Source organism: Eumetopias jubatus, unplaced genomic scaffold (assembly GCF_037043125.1).
Source record: "Eumetopias jubatus isolate StellerSeaLion01/CBP00866 unplaced genomic scaffold, mEumJub1_p1.0 scaffold_2, whole genome shotgun sequence".
Classification (NCBI taxonomy): domain Eukaryota; kingdom Metazoa; phylum Chordata; class Mammalia; order Carnivora; family Otariidae; genus Eumetopias; species Eumetopias jubatus.
The window spans coordinates 133235309-133259374 of NW_028274808.1; the positions used below are offsets into that span (position 1 = coordinate 133235309).

General features: G+C 36.6%; 1 protein-coding gene across 3 annotated transcripts in view; it reads left to right on the top strand.

The window, feature by feature from the left end:
* MAPK10 (mitogen-activated protein kinase 10) overlaps positions 1–18551 on the top strand; it is a 163513-nt gene extending 144962 nt beyond the window's left edge. For all 3 annotated transcript variants that reach the window (XM_028124192.1, XM_028124193.2, XM_028124196.2), the window contains 3 exons: positions 3440–3503; positions 5171–5248; positions 18409–18551. In XM_028124192.1, the coding sequence (XP_027979993.1) occupies positions 3440–3503; positions 5171–5248; positions 18409–18551 (285 nt within the window). The remainder of the gene's footprint in view (positions 1–3439; positions 3504–5170; positions 5249–18408) is intronic.
* The last annotated feature ends 5515 nt before the right edge of the window (positions 18552–24066 follow it).

Consider the following 24066-nt stretch of genomic DNA (forward strand, 5'->3'; position numbering starts at 1 on the left):
AATACAAAGAAATGCACATCCACCACCACCACCACCACTGCTATGCTGTTTTCTAGGTTCTGTGCCCTTGGCCTGGAGGCATCTTTTTCTTCTTCTCCTTTCTTTTTGACAACATCTCACACATCTTTTGCTCATGGAACTAGTACAGATGTCATCTACTCCAAGAAGCAAAAGGTTTTGCTAGCATTTTGTTAGGATTTCTTCACTCTATCCCATATACATATGCATATTTTTATCATATTGTGTGATATGAAACACAAAAAAAAATTTTCTGTTTTATATCAGTCTTACCCCACTAAATTGTGAGCTTCTTGACATCATTAGCCATATTATTCCATATTTATGAAATTTCAATTTCTAATATAGTCTGGCACATATTAGATGCCCAAGACCTTTACTGAATGAATAAATGAATTTAAAAAATGAATACATTGATTCTAATATTTACTAACTCATAGTAATTATGTATTTGTTCATGTGTTATCTCATTTAATTAAAATGATTTGTGCATGTATATATAATAACATCAATATAAAACACATTTAATCCATATTAAGTTATTATTTATATAATCCATTTGAATTCATGGCTCAATATCTTTAAGAATTTCAAGCAAGGAAGCAGAGTCCAAAATCTTCAAAAATAACTGAAAGAGAATCTTCAGTCTCTTGGAAAATATTCAAAAACATGCAAGTCACAAGCTCTAATAACTTTCCATATATTATCCTTAATTTCATTTCATCCTTAATTTTCTCACATCTCAAATTGTTCTAATCTACTAAATTCTCCTAAAATATTCTCTGGAGCACTTTTGTTTATCCCTGCTCCTCATTTCTTTTTTATTTAGATTTGTACTTGGGCAAAGAGAATCTTTCCTGTTTAATAAGGGGAGGGGAAGGGAACAACTGAGCAATAGAACACCAGCTTCTCTTTAGAAGATGGAGGCAGGGAGTTTACGGACAATTGCATCTAATGATTGTTGCCCAAGGACATATATATGTATGTTTGAATATGACATTACTTTCTTTAGATTATTGGTCAATTCCTCTTTTATATTATTATGTGGAAGACATCTTTATCTGAATGTACCCTTCCACTGCAGGTGATTACATCGCCTCTTTAAAACAAAACACAACAAAACAAAAAACACTACTCTGAACATGTAGCCCTTTCAGCCATACCTATAATGCAAGTATATTTTACAGCCCTATTGGTTTGTTGAAAGAAAAAATCTTGGGCTCAGTACTTTTTCTCTCTTTGTAGTTTGTTCGTGGTTAGAGTCTATGTACTTCATGCTTTATACATTACCAACAGTTGTGTGATGAAAATCCAAGGAAAGCCTCTCTCAAAATAGTTTTGTTGCAAAGAGAAAATGGCACTTATGCACTTTGGTAGGAACTGTACTCTCGAGCCATGTTCAGTTTTGAAACTTGAATGGAAAAATCCATTGCTTGGAGAAGCCAACCACACAGGATCCTGAGCTGAGTCTATTGTTAGAAGAAGAAAGAGGCACCGACAAGGCATAGAGCTCTGATGACCTCTGAGAGCTTGTGCATACTGTGTCTGGCAGGGGACCTCCCCTCAGCAATACATATGTTCAAGAAGAGGCCAAGCAGGAAACCCGCCCTTGGCAGAGTGTCTTTACATAACCAGAATTTGGCTTTGTGTTAGCTTACTTACATGACAGTTTCACAAATTGAAAACAAAAAACAAAACAAAAAAATTTTACTCATTACATCAAAATATTCCTATAATTTCGGAATCCTTTATAGTTTGCGGTAGAGTGTTCTGCCTTAGTCAGGTCCTGAAGGCAGTGCCTAATCACCCAGTCCCCTGAACTTTATGTATAGTCAGTGTTTCTGTGTTCTCATTAGTGTCATGGGGTAGGGGTCTCGTTTTGCTTAGTTATTTTGGTAAAGACTACTTAGCCAGCCACATTTGAATCACAGTAGCTGGTTTAAAGCCTTTTGCATCAGTAACAATTGACAGGTGTTAAAGGAATGTTTGGCCGCATCACTAGTTATTTCTCAATAATTCAGTATTGTGTTAAGTTGCCCTACCCCAACTGGGAAAATTTTTCTCTTTTCATACCCAGCTACCTCTGTAGTATGTGAGGCTGCCCCAGCATATCAGGGCTAGAATGAATATTTATGTTTGTCATGATTCAGGCTACCAGAGGTTCTAAGTGCAGTAAAGAAGGGCCGCTATAGTAGTAAGGTAGCGCTCATGGGCCAACAATCTCTTAACAGAAGGCAAGAGCTGTTTCTGAAAGTCTTGTCCAAAGCGTCCCTGTGACAGCCATTTTTGAGGGACGCATGTCCTCATAGGCCTGAGTCACTTTATTGAGTAACTCTTCTAGTTTCTTACAACAATTTTTGCTTTTGGAGTGTAAGACAGGATGAATTCTAGGGTGCCCTGTCTCGTGGCACCAGAAATTGGTAGCTCTTCTTTCATTCAATCCATTTCCAGCCAGTGGAGCTCCTTAGCCCCTTCTCTATCTACCTTATGGTAATATATTTTCCAAGAGATTTATTTTTCTTTCCATGTCACTTGGCCTAAGGTAGAGCTACCCTAGGTCATCATGATAGATCTCCCCTATCAGGAGATCTTTTTCCTCTTCATCAGGAAGAAGAGGTCAGGGAATCAATCTGAGACCCTCCTTCCTGGAAGGCACCTGGATTTGTGAAAAATTTCTCCTTTTCCATCTCTGAACTCTTTATAGGAAGAGGAATGCTGACTCCATAAGTCAGACTGAAGGCCCTGTCATATCGTGTCTCCCAAGTGGCCCTCAGGGGTTTACAGTGACCCACTTCTATAGACAACTGGCAGAGTCTTTGACCTGAGGGGGGAAAGTATCATTTAAATACAGTGCACGCACACACACACACACACACACACACACACACATAAAGGTATTTTATGATGCTTCACAAAAAAACAAAAGGTAGATTAGATCTAAATATGTCTTTATGCTAAGAACTAGTACTATGGTCTATTGAGAAGTATTAAAGACTCTTCTTCAGGAGGGTCCAAAAATGGAAAAAATCTTATTAGTGGGGCATAGTTTTGGTAGGGTTCTGTTATAGGGAAACTGAATGGGAGAAATAGCTTCTGGGTCTTTGTAATCAAATATCTTGTTTGCTTTTTAAAGGCTAGCTGTTAGTTGCTTAGACTTGGGCTCTGAATCAGGTTTGGGAAGTGAGCTCCCAGTTTGGATTCTGCTGCCTTATTTGGTCAGCAGTAAATATCAGCGTATAAATGAATCCTTCATAAGTCTGTGGGGAAATTTTAACTTCTGCACCACTGCAATTACCCATAATTTATATGAGGTTCTGATCATCACCCAAATCAATGAATAGCAAGGTATTCCCACATGCTGTAAGAATTTAGTTATATTTGAGTTATTGCACAAAGTTTATCGTTTGTTTTTATTCCGCAGCCTCCACCTCAGATTTATGACAAACAGTTGGACGAAAGAGAACACACCATTGAAGAATGGAAAGGTGACTCTACCACTTAAATGTACATTTTACTTTATTGAAACTCAGAAATTATCTTTGAGGCGTCTCCCTTTAAAACAATTTAGTAACAGATGATTTTATAATCATTATCCTCACACCATTTTCAAACCTCTCAAACTTTATATTTTCATACTAATAACAATATTGCACTTATTCAAGAATGTAAGGAATTAATTACTAACACTTTTTAAAATAGTACTAATTGTCAAAGTATTTGCCATGGTGAAGGGCAAGCTTCAATTCAGAATTTCAGAATGACACATTCCATGTTTGTACATAAAATTATCACATAAAACAAACAAAATTATGTCTAAGATGGCCTTAGATATTAAAAAATAAAAGGTAGTTAATATATGAATTCATTCATTCATTTATAGGGTTTGAAAATTTAAATAGAAAATATATGTATCTAAATGGCTTATTTATCCTTCAAAGTAAGAAAATAATGAATAAATACATTAGTTCATTTTTTTCACCAGAACTCTTCCAAGCACATAATGCATGGTCAAGATTATACTCAGGGTGAAATAAACCAGAAACTATGAAGAATTGTTAAACTAACATAAATAACTTCAGAGTAGAATAAATATGAAAAAGTAAATGCAGATCATAACAAACAAAGGTTAAAATGAGGAACATAAATGGAAGCTCTGAAGGGAAGAATTATTTTAGTTGCTTTGAAGGAGTTAACTACTATCAGTTGGAAGAGCAGGAAAATACCAGTATAAGGACATATGGGGAAAACAAAGGGTAGGAATGAGCAAGAAGTGTTATAAAGACAGCAAAGAGATTTCTCTAGTCAAGGGGTCCTATTTGGAGAATATGGAAAAATGACACATAACAAAGAGTGGACCAAGTAAACAAAGATGCTAAATGATAGACAGAAAAGACTTGATTTGATCTAATAAGGACCAGAAGTTACTCTTAAAAGTTTGTGTGTAGGTAGGTATTAGGATATAAATATCATTTGAGTATGAACATGGACTAAATTGGAAACTGGAAAGAGATATACTTGTAAAGACAATGATTATATAAAGTGCAACCTGTTGCAAAGCAAGAATAAGTAGCACTGATTTTTAGTTAAAAGGGGAAAATTAAAAGAAAGAATATATGCATGTTTAACTCTAACAAAGAAAAAGCCAGATATGGATGACAGTTTGGGAATAAATGTAATAATTGTTATAATGTTGGGCTTTAGGCAAGTTTAGTTTTACAAATCCAAGATTTGAGTCTAGCAAAAAATGAAGAAAGAGTTGGAAAATTGTTGGGAAGTAATAGTTTATAGTCAGGAGGGTGTGTGCATCTCTTAGGGAGTGAATATAGAAGAAATCTGGACGCTCAAAACTGAGCCCTTAAAGTTCTTAAGAGATAAAGTTAGATGGCATCAGAAATCCCCAAAGAATTCAGAACCAAGTAAAATGTGTATTCTTCACACATTTGTTTTGTCAAATGCTTTATTGAGCACTTACTTTTGCCAGGTTCAGTGCTGTTGCAAGAAAATGTAGAAATAGAGGAGTAAAGGAATCCCAATTGATTTGTAGTTTACTCAATTCCATCAAAATATTATTATTTGTCATTAACTAGTAAGTTTTCTCTGCATATTAAGGAGAAATTTGTTTTTTTATGACACTGATATTTGTTTCTTACAGAACTTATCTACAAAGAAGTAATGAATTCTGAAGAAAAGACTAAAAATGGTGTTGTAAAAGGACAACCTTCTCCTTCAGGTACTCACTCTCAGTGAATAACTAATAAACCACTACTTGTGTATTTTTTTTTTTTTTTGGCCTTGAGGAGGGATTGCAGCCAATTACATTGCTAATAGAGCACATGACCTAATATCACATGATTATTTCTCTCTAGTGATTTTCATTCTATTCCTTTTGATATTTAGTGTGGTATTCTTTCTGATTATTCTGATTATGATGACCAGCACAATGGTTCTTTCAGAGTTATTTTAAGATAATAGTGCATCTTGAAGAAATGTTAATAAGAGCTTGTTAAAGGGTAACTGCTTCTCATCAAAACACAGCCATCATGCTCTCTGACCACCACGTCAATGTAGAGGTCAGGAATCCCTCCAGCCAAAACCTCTTTCCTCAGTCACTCCAGTGTTGGAACTCTTCCCAAGCTTGGTGTGACAGTAGTGAAAGCATCTGCTAAGATGGGTTCTGATTAAAGTCAGCATGGAAAATCTCTCAGTTTGCCATCTACAGAATCAAACACATATGTGTACATATACTGTACATCTTTTGCTGATCCTAGTAATGTGCTTTAGGATTACTTAAGATAATTTACTTACACTCAGTGCTAATATATGTTTCCTAAGACCTACGTTCTGAATGTAAAGAAAATACATAAAGAGTTTTAGAAAATGTGATGGCTTATCTCTAGCTTTAAACTACACTCAACTCACGCTGGCAAGAATGTAGGCTGCAAATGATTAGTTGTTTAGAGGAAAATGAATTGGTGCCTCACCTTTGAGAAACAGTTTTTTCCTCATGCACTTTAAATTGTTTCAGGAAGGGCACCTGGGTGGCTCAGTCGGTAAGCGTCTGCCTTTGGCTTGGGTCGTGATCCCAGGGTCCTGAGATTGAGCCCCATATCAGGTTCCCTGATCAGTGGAGAGCCTGCTTCTCCCTCCCTCTGCCACTCCCCCTGCTTCTGCTTGCTCTCCCCCCGCCCTCTGCATCAAATAAATGAATAAAATATTTAAGGAAGGAAGGAAGAAGGAAGGAAGGAAGGAAGGAAGGAAGGAAGGAAGGAAGGAAGGAAGGAAGGAAGGAAGGAAGGAAGGAAGAAATTGTAAACAAAAAATAAAAAAATAAAAAATAAAAAAATTGTTTCAGGAAAAAAGATGTAGGATGAATTAACCAATTCTCCATACTGATACTACTCTTTGAACAACTGGTTTGCACCCAAATCACTATGATGGCCAAACAGATACAATTCAGTTATAACATGTTTTTTTCTCATTCTAGTAATGTCCAGTTCTATCCCAAGTCTTTCCTTTCTTCAAAGGAAGACTCTGCTTATTCCTTCTGGCCTCCAGATTGATACAGGTCTGTAGAAGTGTTCCCGAACTTACCTGCATGTTCTGTCTGCTGCTGATTAAGGAACCCAAAGACCAAATCTAACAGCCTCAAGATGCCACCTGCTAAAGCAGAAAGACTCCTTGTTTTAAGAATTTCCATAATGGCCAGAGCATGTTTTTCTATAATCATTAAGAAGTCAAAATACCAGGATCCAGTGAAGGTGACCTAGGAGCTCAGGGTAGGACTAGACCAAATTCTTTGCTGGGCCTCTTCTATTCATCTTTAATTCAAGGTATCATTTATTCATCTTCTTTCCTTTTTTCAAAGAGCTTGGGATCATGCCACCCACTTCAGTACATCCCATCTTCTGCTTGTTTCCTCTTCCATTTTCCCCTCAGCCCTAACCAGGTCTCCACAACAGTTCATCTGTGATGACATAAAATGCACAATTTTCTTTTCAATACTTTCACAACACTTCCACAAAAATCTTATTCTCATGACGCATTTTATGCCAACTGTACAGTTCAGGGAAGGCAAAAAGGGACTGAGGATGGTACAAGTGAGATTAATTAATCATTAAAGGGATGGGATGAGTGGTCTGCCATACAAAGAAACATTTAAATATCTGGTAAGGGAATGCAGTTTGTATATAATCAAGGCATAATTCTTTAATCACTAAAACCATAATTCATATGCAAGAAGGTGAGTACATGTAGAAGTTTCTTTTTCTCATTAATGAGGGAAATGCTAAATGGCAAAGGTAGTTCAATGAAGATATGAGAAATTAGGATTTATGTAGTCTGTGGGAAAAAAAGAATACTGAAATAAGATCACTAAATTAAACCAAAACTTGCAAATGTCCTATCTTTGTGGTCATCTTTTCTACCAGGCAGAAAAAAATGATACTTTATTAGTTTTATACAAGTTTCCAGTGTTGTAAAATATCTAGCTCCTAATCAATTATGAATATTAAGTCAAACAAAGTTATGTTCCACAAAACAGTCAGATGACCCTTACGTGGGCTTTTTACAAAAGTTCAAGTGTCATATTAAAAGGTTGCATAGTCATTTTTTTCCCTAATCCCACGTGTTGGCTAATATTCTGAATAGTATCTAAAGTTACATATACGACTGTGTGCTCTGAATAGGCAGACCAAAGTCTTGACCAAGTAAAACCTTTAAGTTTGTAAGAAATACATTTAAGATGAATAAAACCAAAGCCTAGTTTATATAACAGTTTGCTATTTCTGGAGGGGATGGAAAATAAAGCCATTCCACTAAATTATTTAATAATAACCTAGTCTTAGAGAATGAGAATACTGGGCCAGGGTGTAGGAAATTGCTGCCAATTCAGATTCAATTTATTTAAAATCAAACACATCACTCTATTTAGATTCAACCCCCCGCAAGAGTAAATTTTTCTCTCAATTTTCCCATTTCTACTAATGGCAGCTCTAGTTTCTCAGCCTCCCATTCTGAAACCCCTGACTGACCTTTTACTCCATACTTACATTATCATTGACAGTCACTTTCTACATCCTAAAAATTCTGCTTGCTCGATGTCTTACCTCTAATTTCTACCAACCCTTCTCATTAACACCACTGTGATTAAAGTTTTCCTGAAGTAATCTTCGTGACTTTAGTCCCTACCTAAATTAATCTTTCAAGACTATAGTTTTAAAAAAGCCACTGATAAGCACTCTCCAGTGGCTTTGCCTCACGTGCAGTTTAAGCCTACTAACCTTTTCCTGACATTGATGGCCCTGGTTTTTCCACCTTTCACATTATACCTATTGTAGGGTCCTATGTTACCACTATTTTACTTGATTGGACCCCTGCCTTTTAGAATGCTGCCCATTCTAAATTGTTCTCTTATCAAATAATACCATTTCCCCAAATATTTTTCGTATCTGTCCTAGAAGACTTTTCATATCTTCTCAAAGAATAAGATATTTCCTTCTTATGGGTCCTTCTAGTCCCTATATTTAATTTATTTTTTATTTCATTTTTTATTATGTTATGTTAATCACCATACATTACATCATTAGTGTTTGATGTAACACTGATCACAAACAATGATTCATTGTTTGCGTATAACACCCAGTGCTCCACGCAGAACGTGCCCTCTTTAATACCCATCACCAGGCTAACCCATCCCCCCACCCTCCTCCCCTCTAGAACCCTCAGTTTGTTTCTCAGAGTCCATATATTTTAAATAGTGTCTTATAACATCTTACTGATTGTAAATTCAATACAGAAGAAAGACTGTATTTATCCATCCTTGTGTACCATGCAGTGCGTAAGCGTTGTGCCTTGCATACAATAGTAGCCTGATAATTAATTTGAAAATTACTGCTCAGGTCCTCCCTTATCATGTTCTTTGGTGGTATTCCAAAGATGGAATTCAAGACAGGATCATAGCTTTAATACAGTATGCAATTCAGTATATTCTTATGCCAGGAAATATTTATTCACCCTATTAGTTGCCATAAAGAGACATGAGCCCAGTATCGAGTATATGCATTGCTGTTAATTGGTTTGGCATTTGCTCATGCTTCAGATAAAGGTTTGCTTTCACATGGTTATTTGGTTATTTATTTATTCCTAAATTTTTTATGGGCTTGTTTATTGTGTTAGTGATTACCATGCCACTGAATATACGCCATGTAGGCCCTACATACATGTGAGAAGGCCGAGCCATTTTTTTAACCATTTTAACTACCTGTAACAGTCATGAATTATCTACCTTGTCCACATGCCCTAAACTATAGTCGACTGGCTTAACCAATTTATAGTTAAAATGATGTGGATTCAATCTTCCACTACATGATTTTAAAGGAGAATATTCATGGCTTAATTTTGAGAAATCATATGTATACTATATATTACGCGATATAATTATGTATGATGTGTTTGTATGCATCATGTAGAAGCATAGGACAGCCCTGTGCCGGGGCTGACTACTAGCTCATGAGAGCCACTTGTCTATATCTCTCCCAACTGTGAGTTTCCTGACATTGTGTTAGTAGCTTGGAGTCCACCAGGCAAGATTTAAGATGTGGAAATTGGCTGACTTTACAAATCAGGGCAATTTTTTCTCCCTGGAAAGCCAATTGTTGAATTTTTATGGGCATGCCACTGTGTGTGTGTGCGTGTGCGTGTGTGCGTGTGCATGTCTGTGCGCGTGTGTGCGTGCATGTGATAGGTATATATGCAGTAGACTGTGCTGGAAAAAAAGCAATTACTAAGAGAACTTGAAAAGTCAGCTTTTTGCATTCTCCATTGCATTCACCTTTTTTCATTACTGTTTGCATATCATATTTTATTTTATAAAGTGCTAGGATGAAGTAATATTACAGCATAAACTCCCTTACTATTAAGTCATGACAATGCTGGGAACCTGACAGCAAGAGAATAGTTAATGCGGTTTCTTAGTGACAAAATTATTCTAATACCCAAACTCATGTTTTAGTGATACCTTTAAAATATAAATAGGAAGTTAAATGTGCATTTACAGAACAATATATAGGCTTGAAATTTATTGATGGAATTGTTTTATATCAATAAGAAATAAATCTAAACTTCAGATATGTTTCTAAATAAGTAATTGTACTCCCTTCTGCTATCTGATTTCACTTGCATAGTGATTTATTTTCAAGAATAACATGGCTGCTTGCTTTCTGAATTGATTTGTAAAGACTGCTAAGGGAAAAGCAGTCCAAGTATAGAAATTAATTTTCTTCTAAAGCATTTGTTATAAAATATTAGAGCTAGAACAAATACAGGAGTTCATCTAATCCAAAATTTCTCAGTCTGTTCACCACCCCCATTCCACCCAAGAAGTAAGCCTCCCATAAGTAACAATGACTCACCAAAATAAAGATGCTTAGCATCAGGATAGAGATTTTTCAGAATCTCTAAATGACAGATAAAATTTCCCAGGTGACTTTAATATACAACACCCTCCACCACTACCACCACTCACCATATTCCACACATTTATGGCAGTGTGTCATTCCAAATTAGGGTCACTGATCTAGTCCATTAGGTACTATTTTTTATTTAAAAATCTCAGCCCCAAACAAGTTGAGACTCAAGATGATGCATTAAAAGAAGGGAATATATCTCAGTGATTTCTTTATTCTAGTATTTCTTCTAGTTCTCTGTGTCTACTTTTTGTATGTGGGTGGGTCAGGAAAATAATTTCCTTTTAAAAAGCAGAACATTTTGGGATGCCTGGGTGGCTCAGTCGGTTAAACATCTGCCTTTGCCTCGGGTCATGATTCCGGGTACTGGGATCAAGTCCATAATCAGGCTTCTTGCTCAGTGGGGAGCCTGCTTCTCCCTCTGCCTGCCACTCCCCCTGCTTGTGCTCTCTCCTCTCTCTCTCTTCCTCTCTCTCTGGCAAATAAATAAAATCTTTTTTAAAAAAGCAAAACATTTTCTCTGAAATAATGAATATCTTTTGGCTACATACTTAATAGTTTTAGAAATTTTCATTAGCATAACTTCTTTTCATGAAAGCTATTTTTTTTTTTTTTTGGTCACATAGAGTTGAAAGTAGCTACTGTTCTTCATGTGCAACCCTATTACTATTTTCAGTTACTTTTAATAGCATTTTTAGCGACAAAAATTTTAATGCTTTATTGATGGTAAACTTTAAAAAATGCATTTCTCTACTGGTTTCTCTGAAAAAAATATAGAAGGAAGGGAAATTTATCATACTGCCAGGGTATCCTGGGTAAGTGGACATTATAATCAAATTCAAGTCAGTTCAATTCAATTTAAGGGATTTTCACAAACTGTTTGGCAGTAAATTAACAATTTGAAGCCAAGGCCCATGTCTTGACTTTTCTATTTGTGTTTGGTTTTATGGTTTACAAAGTTTATTTATTACCCACACAAAAAGAGACCTGAAAGGATCATCCAATAAAGCCAGAAGTGGCTGCAGTCAAGAGGGTATTTATTATAGTGCAATAGAAGAAGTCATACAGAAGCAAAGTATTTTGTTTAATAGTGAGGGACTGGTTGATGTTTAACAACCATCTTTTTTTTAAGGACTGATTAATGGCATTTACTAATTTCTGTGGTGTAATTATTCTTATTGTGACCAATTTCAAGCTGCTGCTGTGGACATCAATGAAGGCAGAGTTGGAAAGAGATGCTGATGCTAATACTTGGCTCTCAGAAGCCACTGAATTCAGCTCTAGCACACTGCTATACAGTGAATGTGATTGTTCCGTCACAGCACTGTTCGGAGAGGACCCACTCTCATACAACACGCAGATGGAATGGGAATTTATAAGCGAAACATTAGAAGAAAGGACCTCTCTTAATGAATTTGTGCTATAAAAATTAGGAACAATAGTCTTTGAAACCATAGAAATACAGCTGATAAAGATTCTGAACTTTGAATAATTGAATACTAACTATAATTTGCATTCAGCATTGATACGATAAAGGGCAGGGCCATTCCATTATAGAAGAGAGCCAGCTGATGAACAAAGGGAGAAGAAAGACTGCTATAACAAAATGATTTCCCTTAGCCAAAAATAGGTTAGCACTTTCACTAGTTTCATAGAAGGGAGAAATTTGCTTTCCCTCACAAAACCTATCTAGAGGAGTACAAACAAAAGAGACTCCATGCTTTGTTAAATTGGGTTCTTACCCTGTGCTGAACAGTTGAGATTGAGAAAGATAGGAGAAATGAAGAAGAATGATGAAAGAAGTAAAAAGAAGCAAGGGAAACAAACATGAGGTAATCATGGAGCAAAACTATGTGTAATAGAGGATTTATATGGAATAACACCTAGAATGTTTCACAAATATGTTGATAATATGCTGCTTATTAAAATAGGTGCAGTGGGAGTGGGTGTATTTTATAAGGATAATCTGCAGTATGATCCCTTCTATATGAAGAGTTTATTAAACACTACTTTCAGTTTTGCTGCCTTCATTCAGTATAATTTCTAGATGTAAATTTGTTTTTCTGGGGAAATTTCCTCAATGTTCTTTGTATCATTTCTCTGGCTGCCATTTTGTAGGTTTCTGTTTATTTGTAAAAATCAAATTGCATTCCTAAAGGGGAGCCTTATCTCAGCTAGGTTCTATCTCACCCTTATCTGAGTCAATACTCAACTTTTAACTGTGACAATCAGAACATGTCTATATAACCGGCTTCAGCCAGAAAAAGAGAAAAACCCTGGCTCAAGAGAAGACCAGGACTATTATGTAGAGATACTTTTAAATACTTATGTATTTATTAAGATTTGTATTATGCCAAACTTTATTTTAAAACTTTCAAACTGGTTATTTTGTCACAATTTAAATAAACCACGCTAATAAAAATCTTCCTTGTCAACGTGGGCAGTTGGGTTAATTATAACACCCATCAGATGTATATGTTATCATTTGACCCATTTGGTCTCTGATCCATTGACACTGAGATTTCCTATTTATTCAATCAGTTGTATTTCTATATACTAGCAATGAACAAAAAACAATTCCATTTACAATAACATCAAAAAGAATAAAATACAAACAAATTTAACAAAAGAAGTGCAAACTTTCTACTCTGAAAACCACAAAACATTGTTGAAAGAAATTAAAGACCTAAATAATGAAAAGACCCATTCCATTCGTTCACTGATTAGATTTAATATTGTTATGATGACAATACTCTCCAAATTGATCTACAGATTAAACACAATACCAACCACAGTCACAGCTGCCTTTTTCTTTGCGGAAATCGACAATCTGTCTTAAAATTCACATGGAAATACAGGGGATAGAGAATAGCCAAAACAATCTTGAAAAAAAAAAAAACCCACAAAGTTGGAGGATTCACACTTCCTGATTTCAAAATTTACACAAAGCTGCAATGCTCACAACAGTGTGGTATTCACTTGTACATATAGATCAATGAAATAAAATTGAGAGTCCAGAAATAAACCCTTATGTTTATGGTCTATTGATTGGTAGCAAGGATTTCAAGACAACTCCATGGGCAAAGAATTGTCTTTTCAGTGAACGGTGCTAGGACAGCTAGATATCCACATGCAAAAGAATGAAGGTGGACTCCTACCTCATATAGTACATAAGAATGGATTCAAAATAGATTATAGACTTAAGTGTAAAATTTTAAAATAGATTATAGACTTAAGCTAAAATTTTAAAACACTCATAGGAAAACGTAGGAGTAAATTTTCATAATCTTGGCTTAGGAAATGGTTTCTTAGATATGACACTAAAACCCCAGTGGCAAAAGGAAAAAATAGGTAAATTCAACTTCAACAAAATTAAAAATACATGCACTTCAAGAGACAACATCAAGAAAGTGAAAAGACAGTCCGTAGGATAGGAGGAAAACATTTGCAAATCTTATATAATAAGAGACTTTTATCCTGAATACATAAAGAACTCTTACAATTCAATAATAAAAAGAAAATAACACAATTAAAAAATGGCCACAGGATCTGGATTGACATTTCCCAAAGAAGATATGGCCAACAAGCACATGAAAATACATCCAACACCATTAGCCATTAGGCAAATACAGATCAAGCCACAGTGAAATAGCATTTAACATACACTCGGAGAGCTACAATAAAAAATAATGAGAACTGGAGAGGAGAGGAGAAAACTGGGGCCCTCATATGGTGCTGGTGGGAGTGTGAGCTTGGGTAGCCACTGTGAAAAACAGTTTGTTAACTCCTCAGATGTTAAATGTAGAGCTACTCTATGATCTGTCAGCTCCACTCTTTAGGTATTTACCCAAGTGAAATAAAAACTTGTACATGAAAGTTCATAACAACATTATTCATAATAGCCAAAAATAGGAACAGCCTAAAGGTCTATCAGATGGCCATCAGCTAATAAATAGGTAAACAAAAGTGATACACCCATCTAATGGAATATTATTCAGGAGTAAAAAGGAATAAAGTATTGCTACAGGCTACAGTATGAATGAACCCTGAAAACATTATGCTGTGTGAAAGGAGCCAGTCACAAAAGATTACGTATGATTCCATTTATATAATATGTCCAGAAGAGGCAGCTTCATAAAACAGAAAGTGGGTTAGTCCTTGCCTGTGGGTGATGAATAAGTAAAACATAGAATACTGTTGGGGTGATGAAAATCTCACAAAATTGATTGTGATGATGGTTGCACAACTTTGTGAATATCCTAAAAACGATTGAATTATACAAATTAAATTTGTGAATTACATCTCAATAAAGCTGTTACAAGAAGGTATATAGGCAATATTTCATATTTTAAGTCTAAATCTAAATGATGGTGTCATAGTTTTAAAGTCATGCAGAAGAAGGGATATGTCATTCAACAGATGAAGGGGTATATGAACAAAGCCATCTCACTCTGTTAGCCCACAATTGTTTGAGGCTTTATTAGAGCTCTGTGTCTAGTTTTAACCTCCACCCTTTAATAAGGATGTGGAAAATTGAAGATTCTGAGCAGTCAATCACAGTGATGCTAAATTATTATTGACCAAAATTTATGAAAACACATAAGGATGTTGGTATTGGTATAATTTAATCCAAATTGTGGTGGGAAGGACAGAGCTGGGCACTTGGGCTATGTAAGGAAGTCAAAGGTTGTCTGTTAGTATATGTCAGGAGAAGAAAGGAACTAGCTCTGCACACCTACATTGTACATACATACAATTAAGTAAAGTTGGAATAAATTGAAGCCAGGGAACTTTACATTACATATTATTCTGATAATGAGACTATTTACAGGAAGACGATAACAAAAAGCTTTAAAAGTCTAGAGACATTTAAGATTTGGAGATATTCATACTTGTAAGTGTTTAAATAACATGAAAAATGCATAAGCTTTTTTTGCATATAAAAATAACAGTATACAAAAGTATATATATTCAATGATCACAATTAGAAAAACTTCATAGAAAAACACTAGCGAGAAATATACCCAAAGTTTAACAGTTATTATTTATTTGAGGATCAGTGCCTATTATCTTTTTTTCAGTATTCTTTCACGTTCCCCATAATTCACATAAATATGTTTATAATCAACAAATAAAATTTTAAAATACTTATGAAACACATATGATCTTTCTTAGCTTATATGTATGGGTCCTCTCCACATATTGTCACATTTTAATCACGTTTTTTCCACAGAGAAGAGATGTCTACCCCACGAGCAAAGAAGATTATTTTAACCTTTCCACTTCATAGATCTTTAATTTTTCTCTTTAAACTTGAGTAGAGTTGACACGCAATGTTACATTAATTTCAGGTGTACAATATAGTGAGTCCACTTCTCTGTACTTTACGCTGTGTTCACCACCGTGTTGTTGCCCTATGTCACCTTACATTATTATGATATTATTGAGTATATTCCCTATGCTGTGCCTTTTATTCTTGTGACTTACTCATTTCATAACTAGAAGCCTGTATCTCCCGCTCTCCTTTACTCATTTTGCTCATCCTCCCCCTCTTCTGCCCTCTGGCAAGCACCAGTTTGTTCTCTGTGTTTATAGGTCTGATTTTGCTTTTTATTTGTTTATGTTCTTGGTTTTTTTTTTCAATTCCACATATGAGTGAAATCATATGGTATTTTTCTTTCTCAGTCTGCCTTATTTCACTTAGCATAATACCCTTTAAGTCCATCCATATTATTGCAAATGGCACAATCTCATCCTTTTTAATGGCTGTGTAATATTCCATTTTATATGTTTTATATATATAAATACCATATCTTCCATACCATACCATATTTATATATATAATATATATGCCTACTATATATTATATATGCTATATATAATTTATATAAATACCTCATACTTCCATACCGTACCATATTTATATATATGTATATATATATAAAAATACCACATCTTCCTTATCCATTTGTCTATCAATGGATGCATAGGTTGCTTTCATATCTTGACTACTGTAAATAATATTGTAATAAACATAGGGGTGCATATATCTTTTCAAATTAGTGTTGTTTCCTTTGGGTAAATACCCAGTAATGGAATCATTGGATTATATGGTATTTCTCTTTTTAATTTTTTGAGAAAACTCCATACTGTTTTCCACAGTGGCTGTACCAATGTACATTCCGATCAACAGTATGTGAGGGTTCATTTTTCTCCACATTCCCATCAACACTTGTTCTTTCTTTCTTTTCTTTTTTTTTTTTTTTATTTATGCTGGCCAATCTGACAAGTGTCAGGTGATATGTCTTTGTGGTTTTGATTTGCATTTCCCTGATGATGTGTGATGTGGAGCATCTTTTCATGGGTCTGTTGGCCCTCTGTATGTCTTCTTTGGAAAAATGTCTATTCAGGTCCTCTGCCCATATTTTTAATCAGATTGTTTGTTTTTTTGGGTGTTGAGTCATATAAGTTCTTTATACATTTTTTTCTGATTTATTAAATCTTTGTGATAACACTACTGTAACTTATTTTGGATTTGTTATTTTTCACCAGATGTACCTTGCACACTATATTTGCTCAAATGAGATAACATTTTAGTGAAAATTCTTCATCTCTGATTTTATTAGATGATTTACACTACAAATATTTTTTAATAGCAAACTATTTCACAAAGCATGCATTTTACCACCTACATTGCTTAAATATAAAGAATATATAAAGAGAAAAAGTAAACTGTTTCCAGGCTGTTATGGTTAATTATATTTTACAGTGCCTCTGATTTATCTGTCCTTTGTAGTTCTCAAAGATATTGTAACTCAGCAAGTGTTAATGAGTGATTACCATAAGCAAGTTTCTTCTCAGAGATTCAAAATCTTTATATTCCTACAGAGCAGATAAATATTTTTTCAAATTAATTTAATAATTCAGAATTTTTGTTTGTAGTTTGGCAGGTAAGCAAGCCTGCTAGAAAGTAAACACACAATCAGAAAGTGTGCTCTAGGGGCGCCTGGGTGGCTCAGTCGGTTAAACAGCTGCCTTCGGCTCAGGTCATGATCTGGGATGGAGCCCCGCATCGGGCTCCTTGTGCAGCAGAGAGCCTGCTTCTCCGTCTCCCTCTGCCTGCCTCTCTGCCTACTTGTGCTCTCTATCTCTCTGTCAAATAAGTAAATAAAATCTTAAAAAAAAAATGTGCTCTAGCGTGGAGCCTACTTTTAAAAAAAAAAGTGCTTTGGCTTCTTCTATTATTATTATTATTTGGTATTTGGTCTATGGTAACTTTCACTGAAAGTCCTACTTAGCTTTTCTGTATGGATTTTAAGTTTGATATCACATTAATGACTATAATAATATTTACTTAACTTGCATTCATTTTTCAAGAGCTGTAGTCTCCAAGTAATTCTGATTTCTGCTCAGCTCTTATTTTTGGAATAGGACCCTTACATGTGTTTGTTTTAAAAAGCCCTGCATTAAAAACATCCAGGTTCAGATCATTACATTAAAAGGTCTTGCTCATCTTCCTACTCAATAGGACTGTGCTCTTCAAACTTTGACTACACAGGGTCTACGAGCTTTCAAAAAATGCAAATGCCGTGGCCTCACACAGGCCAATGATATGACAATATTGGAGGTGGGAAGGGTGACTGGAGTTTTTAGTGGCGTATTTTTGTTTGTTTGTTTTTGTTTTCTCTTAAGAGCATTACAGGTGGTTTCCAAGGTAGAATAACTTGTGACTAGGGACTCTGCGTTTTTATGTTTCGATTTTCACCATCTAACATAGTGCCCTGGAGTAGTTGTTCTAAGAAGGCTTGTTGAATGAACGATGGACTAAACATTGCCTCCTGTATTTGCCCATGCCTGCAACCTGAGTGACATGAAGTTGAGTCGAGTTCCAGATTTAGTCATGTTGGTCTTCATTTTCTTAGCACAGGTGCAGCAGTGAACAGCAGTGAGAGTCTCCCTCCATCTTCGTCTGTCAATGACATCTCCTCCATGTCCACCGACCAGACCCTGGCATCTGACACTGACAGCAGCCTGGAAGCCTCAGCAGGACCCCTGGGTTGTTGCAGGTGACTAGCCGCCTGCCTGCGAAACCCAGCGTTCTTCAGGAGATGATGTGATGGAACACACACACACACACACACACACACACACACACACACACACACGCAGACAGACACTCACGCACACACACATACGCAGACACGCAACTCTAAGAAAATGGCAAGGGAGAGAATCCGAGCCTAAAATTGAAACCAGTCTTTCAGCCTGCTTCTTCTCCAGAGTTCTGTATTGCAGCTAAGCTAAATGTATATTTAACTTCTAGTTGCTCTTGCTTTGGTCTTCCTCCAACGATGCTTACTACAGAAAGCAACTCAAACACAATTAGAAAAGCCTTTTCCATAAAGTGTAATTTTAATGGCTGCAAAACCAGCAACCTGTAACTGCCCTTTCAAATGGCATGACAAGGTGTGCAGTGGCCCCATCCAGCATGTGTGTCTCTATCTTGCATCTACCTGCTCCTTTTGGCCTAGTCAGATGGATGTAGATACAGATCCGCATGTGTCTGTATTCATACAGCACTACTTACTTAGAGACGCTACTGTCAGTGTCCTCAGGGCTCTACCAAGACATCATGCACTGGGGTACCACATGGTCCATTTCATGTGATCTATTACTCTGACATAAACCCATCTGTAATATATTGCCAGTATATAAGCTATTTAGTTTGTTAATTGATTAAGCTGTATGTCTTATAAGAAAACATGTAAAGGGGGAAAATATGGGGGGAGTGAGCTCTCTCGGACCCTTGAAGATGTAGCTTCCAAATTTGAACTGATTAAATGGCACCTGTATACCGATTTGTAGAAAGAACATATGTGATGCTTATGTACAGCGTGGGGGCGGGAGAGGGTGACAGTTTCCAGGTACTGAATGGTTTGGCCTTTAGAAGGAAGATGGGAGGAAAAGCTGATGGTCTTTTCTTTGACAGCAAGCAGGTAGGAGAGACTTGAGTGTAGCATTGCAGTGCAGAGGAAGACCCCAAGGAGATTATTACCCAGGTACTAGGAGACACCGACATCCATATTTTAGAGAGTAGACCCCATTTGTCATTTACAAATTATGTGTCACAACTGGAAAGGGCGTGGCAGGTGGTGAGGCAGGGTTCCCGCGTCCATATCTGATGGTAAAAATCCCTCCCTGGAACAGAATGGAATTGCCTCCAGATGATGTCTTTAACAGGAAATGAACGTACATAGACTATTTGCAGATTGTGGGTTGTGTTTTCCATAAGTGTGCTACTTCCCAGGTTTATACCCTGCACGGTTTTAAGAAATAATTACTTTCCTCTTCTGGAATAAAAAAAATATATCTATTAATTTCTTAAAAACAAACAAACCCAAAACACGGGGTGATCCTCAGGTCAGCATTGGAAAACATTTCCGCAGACATAACTATCCCTCAGGGGTTTCCCTGACTCCTGACTATGGCTGATGTTTCATGTTTATTTATTTTCATAAATTCAAACAATTCAAGAAGGGCTGATAATCTGAGTTTTGTACTGCAGTTGATGTGACAGCAATAACTCTCCCCATAAGTTACTGCTGCCTAATAGCTTTAGCAATATGAGTTTGTCTTAAAAGCCATGAAGCATTTTGTGTCAATGTTTAGCAAAATCACCTGAATTTAGCTCAAATCAAATGAAAGTGCTCTCTAGAGCACTTAAGAAGGCACTGTGAAACATCTTGGTTATATACAAGGCACTCCCAGGGTGACTTCTCAGCAATAACAGGGACCAGGTGGAGGCTTCCCTTCTTATTCACTTTGGTGAAGTGCCCATCACAGCTATTTGCACTCTGACCATTTTGGTGCTCGCCAACATGGTGGTACCTCACCTGAAGAAGAAGTGAAACGCATGAAACGGACGGTTGATGAGTGGGATATGACTGGCAAATGGAATCCCTTCAAAAATAGAGCAAACAAGAATGCCGCGCTCTGACAACTGCCTTAAATACAACAATAGGGAAGCTTTGTCTCTTTCAAGCAATAGAGCCAACCCCCACCATCACCATGTGAGCAATGCTGCCATTTATGGGACTGCTTCACAGAGGTCATTTGTTTAGAGTGGGGAGAAAACAACACAGTAGCGTGTGCAGCTTGTCCCCTGGAATGAAGTGGCCCAGCTTCTTTCTCTTGCTGCCATTTTTGGGGTTACTATCGCAGACGACCTGATTTTTAAAATACCTCCGCATTCACATGGGCTCTCTCACTTCTCTTTCTGTCCCACTTCCCGCCCCCCACTTTTTAGAAAAACCTTCTCTGCACTCCTTATCTGTGTTTTTCTCTTGCTGTACCTGTGTCCTTTCTATGCCTGACTTTCTTGCACACGTGCTTAAGTGCAGGGAATAGGTAGCTGTTTGAAAGAAAGTAGGTCGCAAGGGTAATTTCATCAGCCAGAAAATGACAGCAAAAGCCAGAAGGAAGTCTTCAGCCCGCGTCTTAGACGTGCTTGACGCTTAGACTGTCTCCCATGTGCGTAGAAACGGTGATTTCTTTTCACTCAGATTAAACCAAGCAAGAACCAGGCAATGCTCCCCTACTATTGCTACCTTCCCCAAACTCTGCTAGTCTGATCTCTCCTGTTGTGTGGCTCTGGGGAGCTGGTTACCTTTAGCCCGATCCCCCTTATGGACAAGAAAAAATGGAATAAATCCCTCGGATTGAAATCTCATGTACAAATAAAGCAAAGAGTTTGGCTTCTTGCCTGCTTATAGGATGAATTTTACTAGGTTATCAAAGCCAGTAGGTAATAAGACAACAAAGAGGATCATCATTTCAAAAGCTCACCAGCCCTTCACCATCTTGGGTCCACTTTATTATAATCTCTTCAGGAAGTGATTCTGTTATTATCAAATTCTCAGAATGTATTAGGTTCTGCAGTGAGTCTTTTCTTGAAAAGACAACTATTTCCTATATAGTCACCTGTTAATTCCAAAGGACTTTCTTGCTTTTCAGACTTGGAAGTGTCAAGTCACCTGGAACTATATTCCTGGAAGAAGGAAGGTCCTGCCTGTGGTTGGGATTCGTTTAGGAATGTGAGGTTGGCAGTCTGAGAGGCCTAACCTTTGCTCACTTCTATAAGGCTGATGGTTTCTCAGTGATCCTTAATGAAATGTTCTGTAGTATTTTGCGGGAGAGATGGCTCTGTGCCCACATGCAGGAGGAATTAAATTGTTGGGAGAGCTTGACAAAACCACCACCACTTTGACATATTGATTTGTTTTTCGGTCAGTGTGTTCACTTTTAAAAAGAGATACATTGGCCTTACAACCAAATTTCTTCTCGTGGAATAAGAACCGCTAACAATCTTGCACATCTTCAAGAATCTGATGACTGAGCTTTGTAGGAATGTATACTTGAGGTGGACCCGGTCCTGGCCAGTTCCTTCCAAGTGGAGTAAACTGTTTAGTCGAAGACCGAGGCAATAGTTTTTGTTCAATCTGCTACCATGATCAGAAAATATTACTTAAGGATACTGATAGCAGCTGACTGGTAAGTCATAAAACAGGCCCTGACAAAGGGAATACGTGGACTAGAAGAGATGAGAATCCATCAGTCCTTTTATGACCTGCCAGGGGGAAAATGAGCAAGACTGACTTTTAAATTTTAAATAGTCATTGCAAAATCTAAATTCTACAAAGTCTACTTCTGTTTAATTCTCTTAACGTATGACAATCGAAATCTTAAAAACGTTATGCTCTGTAAAGAATGTTGTCAGCCAGCTTTGCTGAAAAATTGACCTTGTATAGCCCAGAGAAAGGAATAATGCTGTCCCAGCAATCTTTGATCCCGATCACTTTGGGTCCTAAGAGGGATCCCACTCCCCACCCCTAGCTCCCCCCCAACATTTTAAATGTGGGTCCTACATTTTCTACACATGAAATTAAACCAAGCCAGGGATACTCCTTTCTGTAAAAACAACAAACAAGTTACAATGTAAATAATTACACTAGTCATTTTCCATGTGACTAAAATATAAGATTTTGTTATTTGTTTTGGCAGAACTTAGACAGTTCTTTCTTTGTCTGAAATGGTTCACTCTGACCCATTTCCTTGGTCAGTCAAGCTGAAATGGAAGGCCTCTGTTTGTATGTGGACTCCTGTATATCTAACTTTTGATTATGTGGGACCAATGGCCAGTATATTCTAATGAAAACAAATCTCCCAACCCTTGTCTAGCATTAAACTGTTCACCTTGCCATGTTTATCTTGCAACAAGACCTAACTTGCACATGCCTGTTATTCTGCATGATTGGACTCAAAAGACTATTACCAATGATAAGAATTGTCCTGTGTCAGTGTTTATAAAATGGACTTAAAGCACACCCACATTCATATACACCTCACCCTTATAGTTCTAGGTCAACCCTGGAAGGCAAAACCATGCATGTCCAGTTTCTTTGCAAGGTCTTAGTGGTGAGAACTGAAAGTCAGTCTGATGGATCAAATGCAATCTCAGTGATGTTTAATAAGGATTTGAAATTATTTAAATCATATCTGTGTTCCTTCGCACTCTCTTTTTCATTTCTGTTTTCTCCCTTTATTTTCAAAATGTCGGTGGAACAAGAGGGTGAGTGGGGGAGACCTTTGGCTTTTTTGGACTCTTTGTAGGTGGATGCTGACTCAATACTTTGTGATTTCTGTTTCTTATGAATTATTAAAAACCAGAGCGAATCTTCTTCCCTTAACATAAAACCAAATCCAAATCCAGACTTTGTTGGAGTTTGCCTGTTGACAATGGTTATTGTACTGCTCGTTGGCTTGGGTTTCATGTCCTGATAGGAGCTCTGAAGCATCTCACATGATTTCGTGGTGTGGTCTGATTATGCCAGGGAATAAATAAGAAATGAGGAATGACCTACCTTCTCACTATGGGTAAAGACTGTGTAATAGGTATCTGACCATAAGGCTGTGTTTTCATTTGGGACCGGTTTCACCTAAAAATGACCTTCATTTCTGTCTGCAGGTATTAGTTGTATATCTGCAATTTGGTAAGTTTCTTTTAAGGTATAAAACCAATGAAGGGAAGGAAATCATTTTCTGGGAGGATTAGATGAGTAGAACAGGGTTAAATATCCTTAGGTTAATTTATCAGAATTTCTTTTTCTTATATTACATTATCTTATTATTATGTTCAGTTAGCCAGCATATAGTACATCATTAGTTTTTGATGTAGTGTTCAATGATTCATTAGTTGCGTATAACACCCAGTGCTCATCACAACCTGTGCCCTCCTTAATATCAGAATTCCTAATCAGTTTAATTATTACCCAAGAGAGAAGGTAAGCAGGTTTTTTGTCCATATGGTAGGCAACCTTAATATCTTGAACTCCCTGGTGAATTAAAAAAAAAAAAACATTAAGATTTTGTGGCTTGATAATGAAGTCACTGAACCTATGTTAATTTGGCTGGAAGTATCTGAAAATGTCAAGGAATGGCCTTTCTGTTTCTGTAAATAAAACATTTTATTTAACCAATTCCCTATTAGAAAACCTGGATGATAAATGTGTTTATTCTTTTGAGTTAG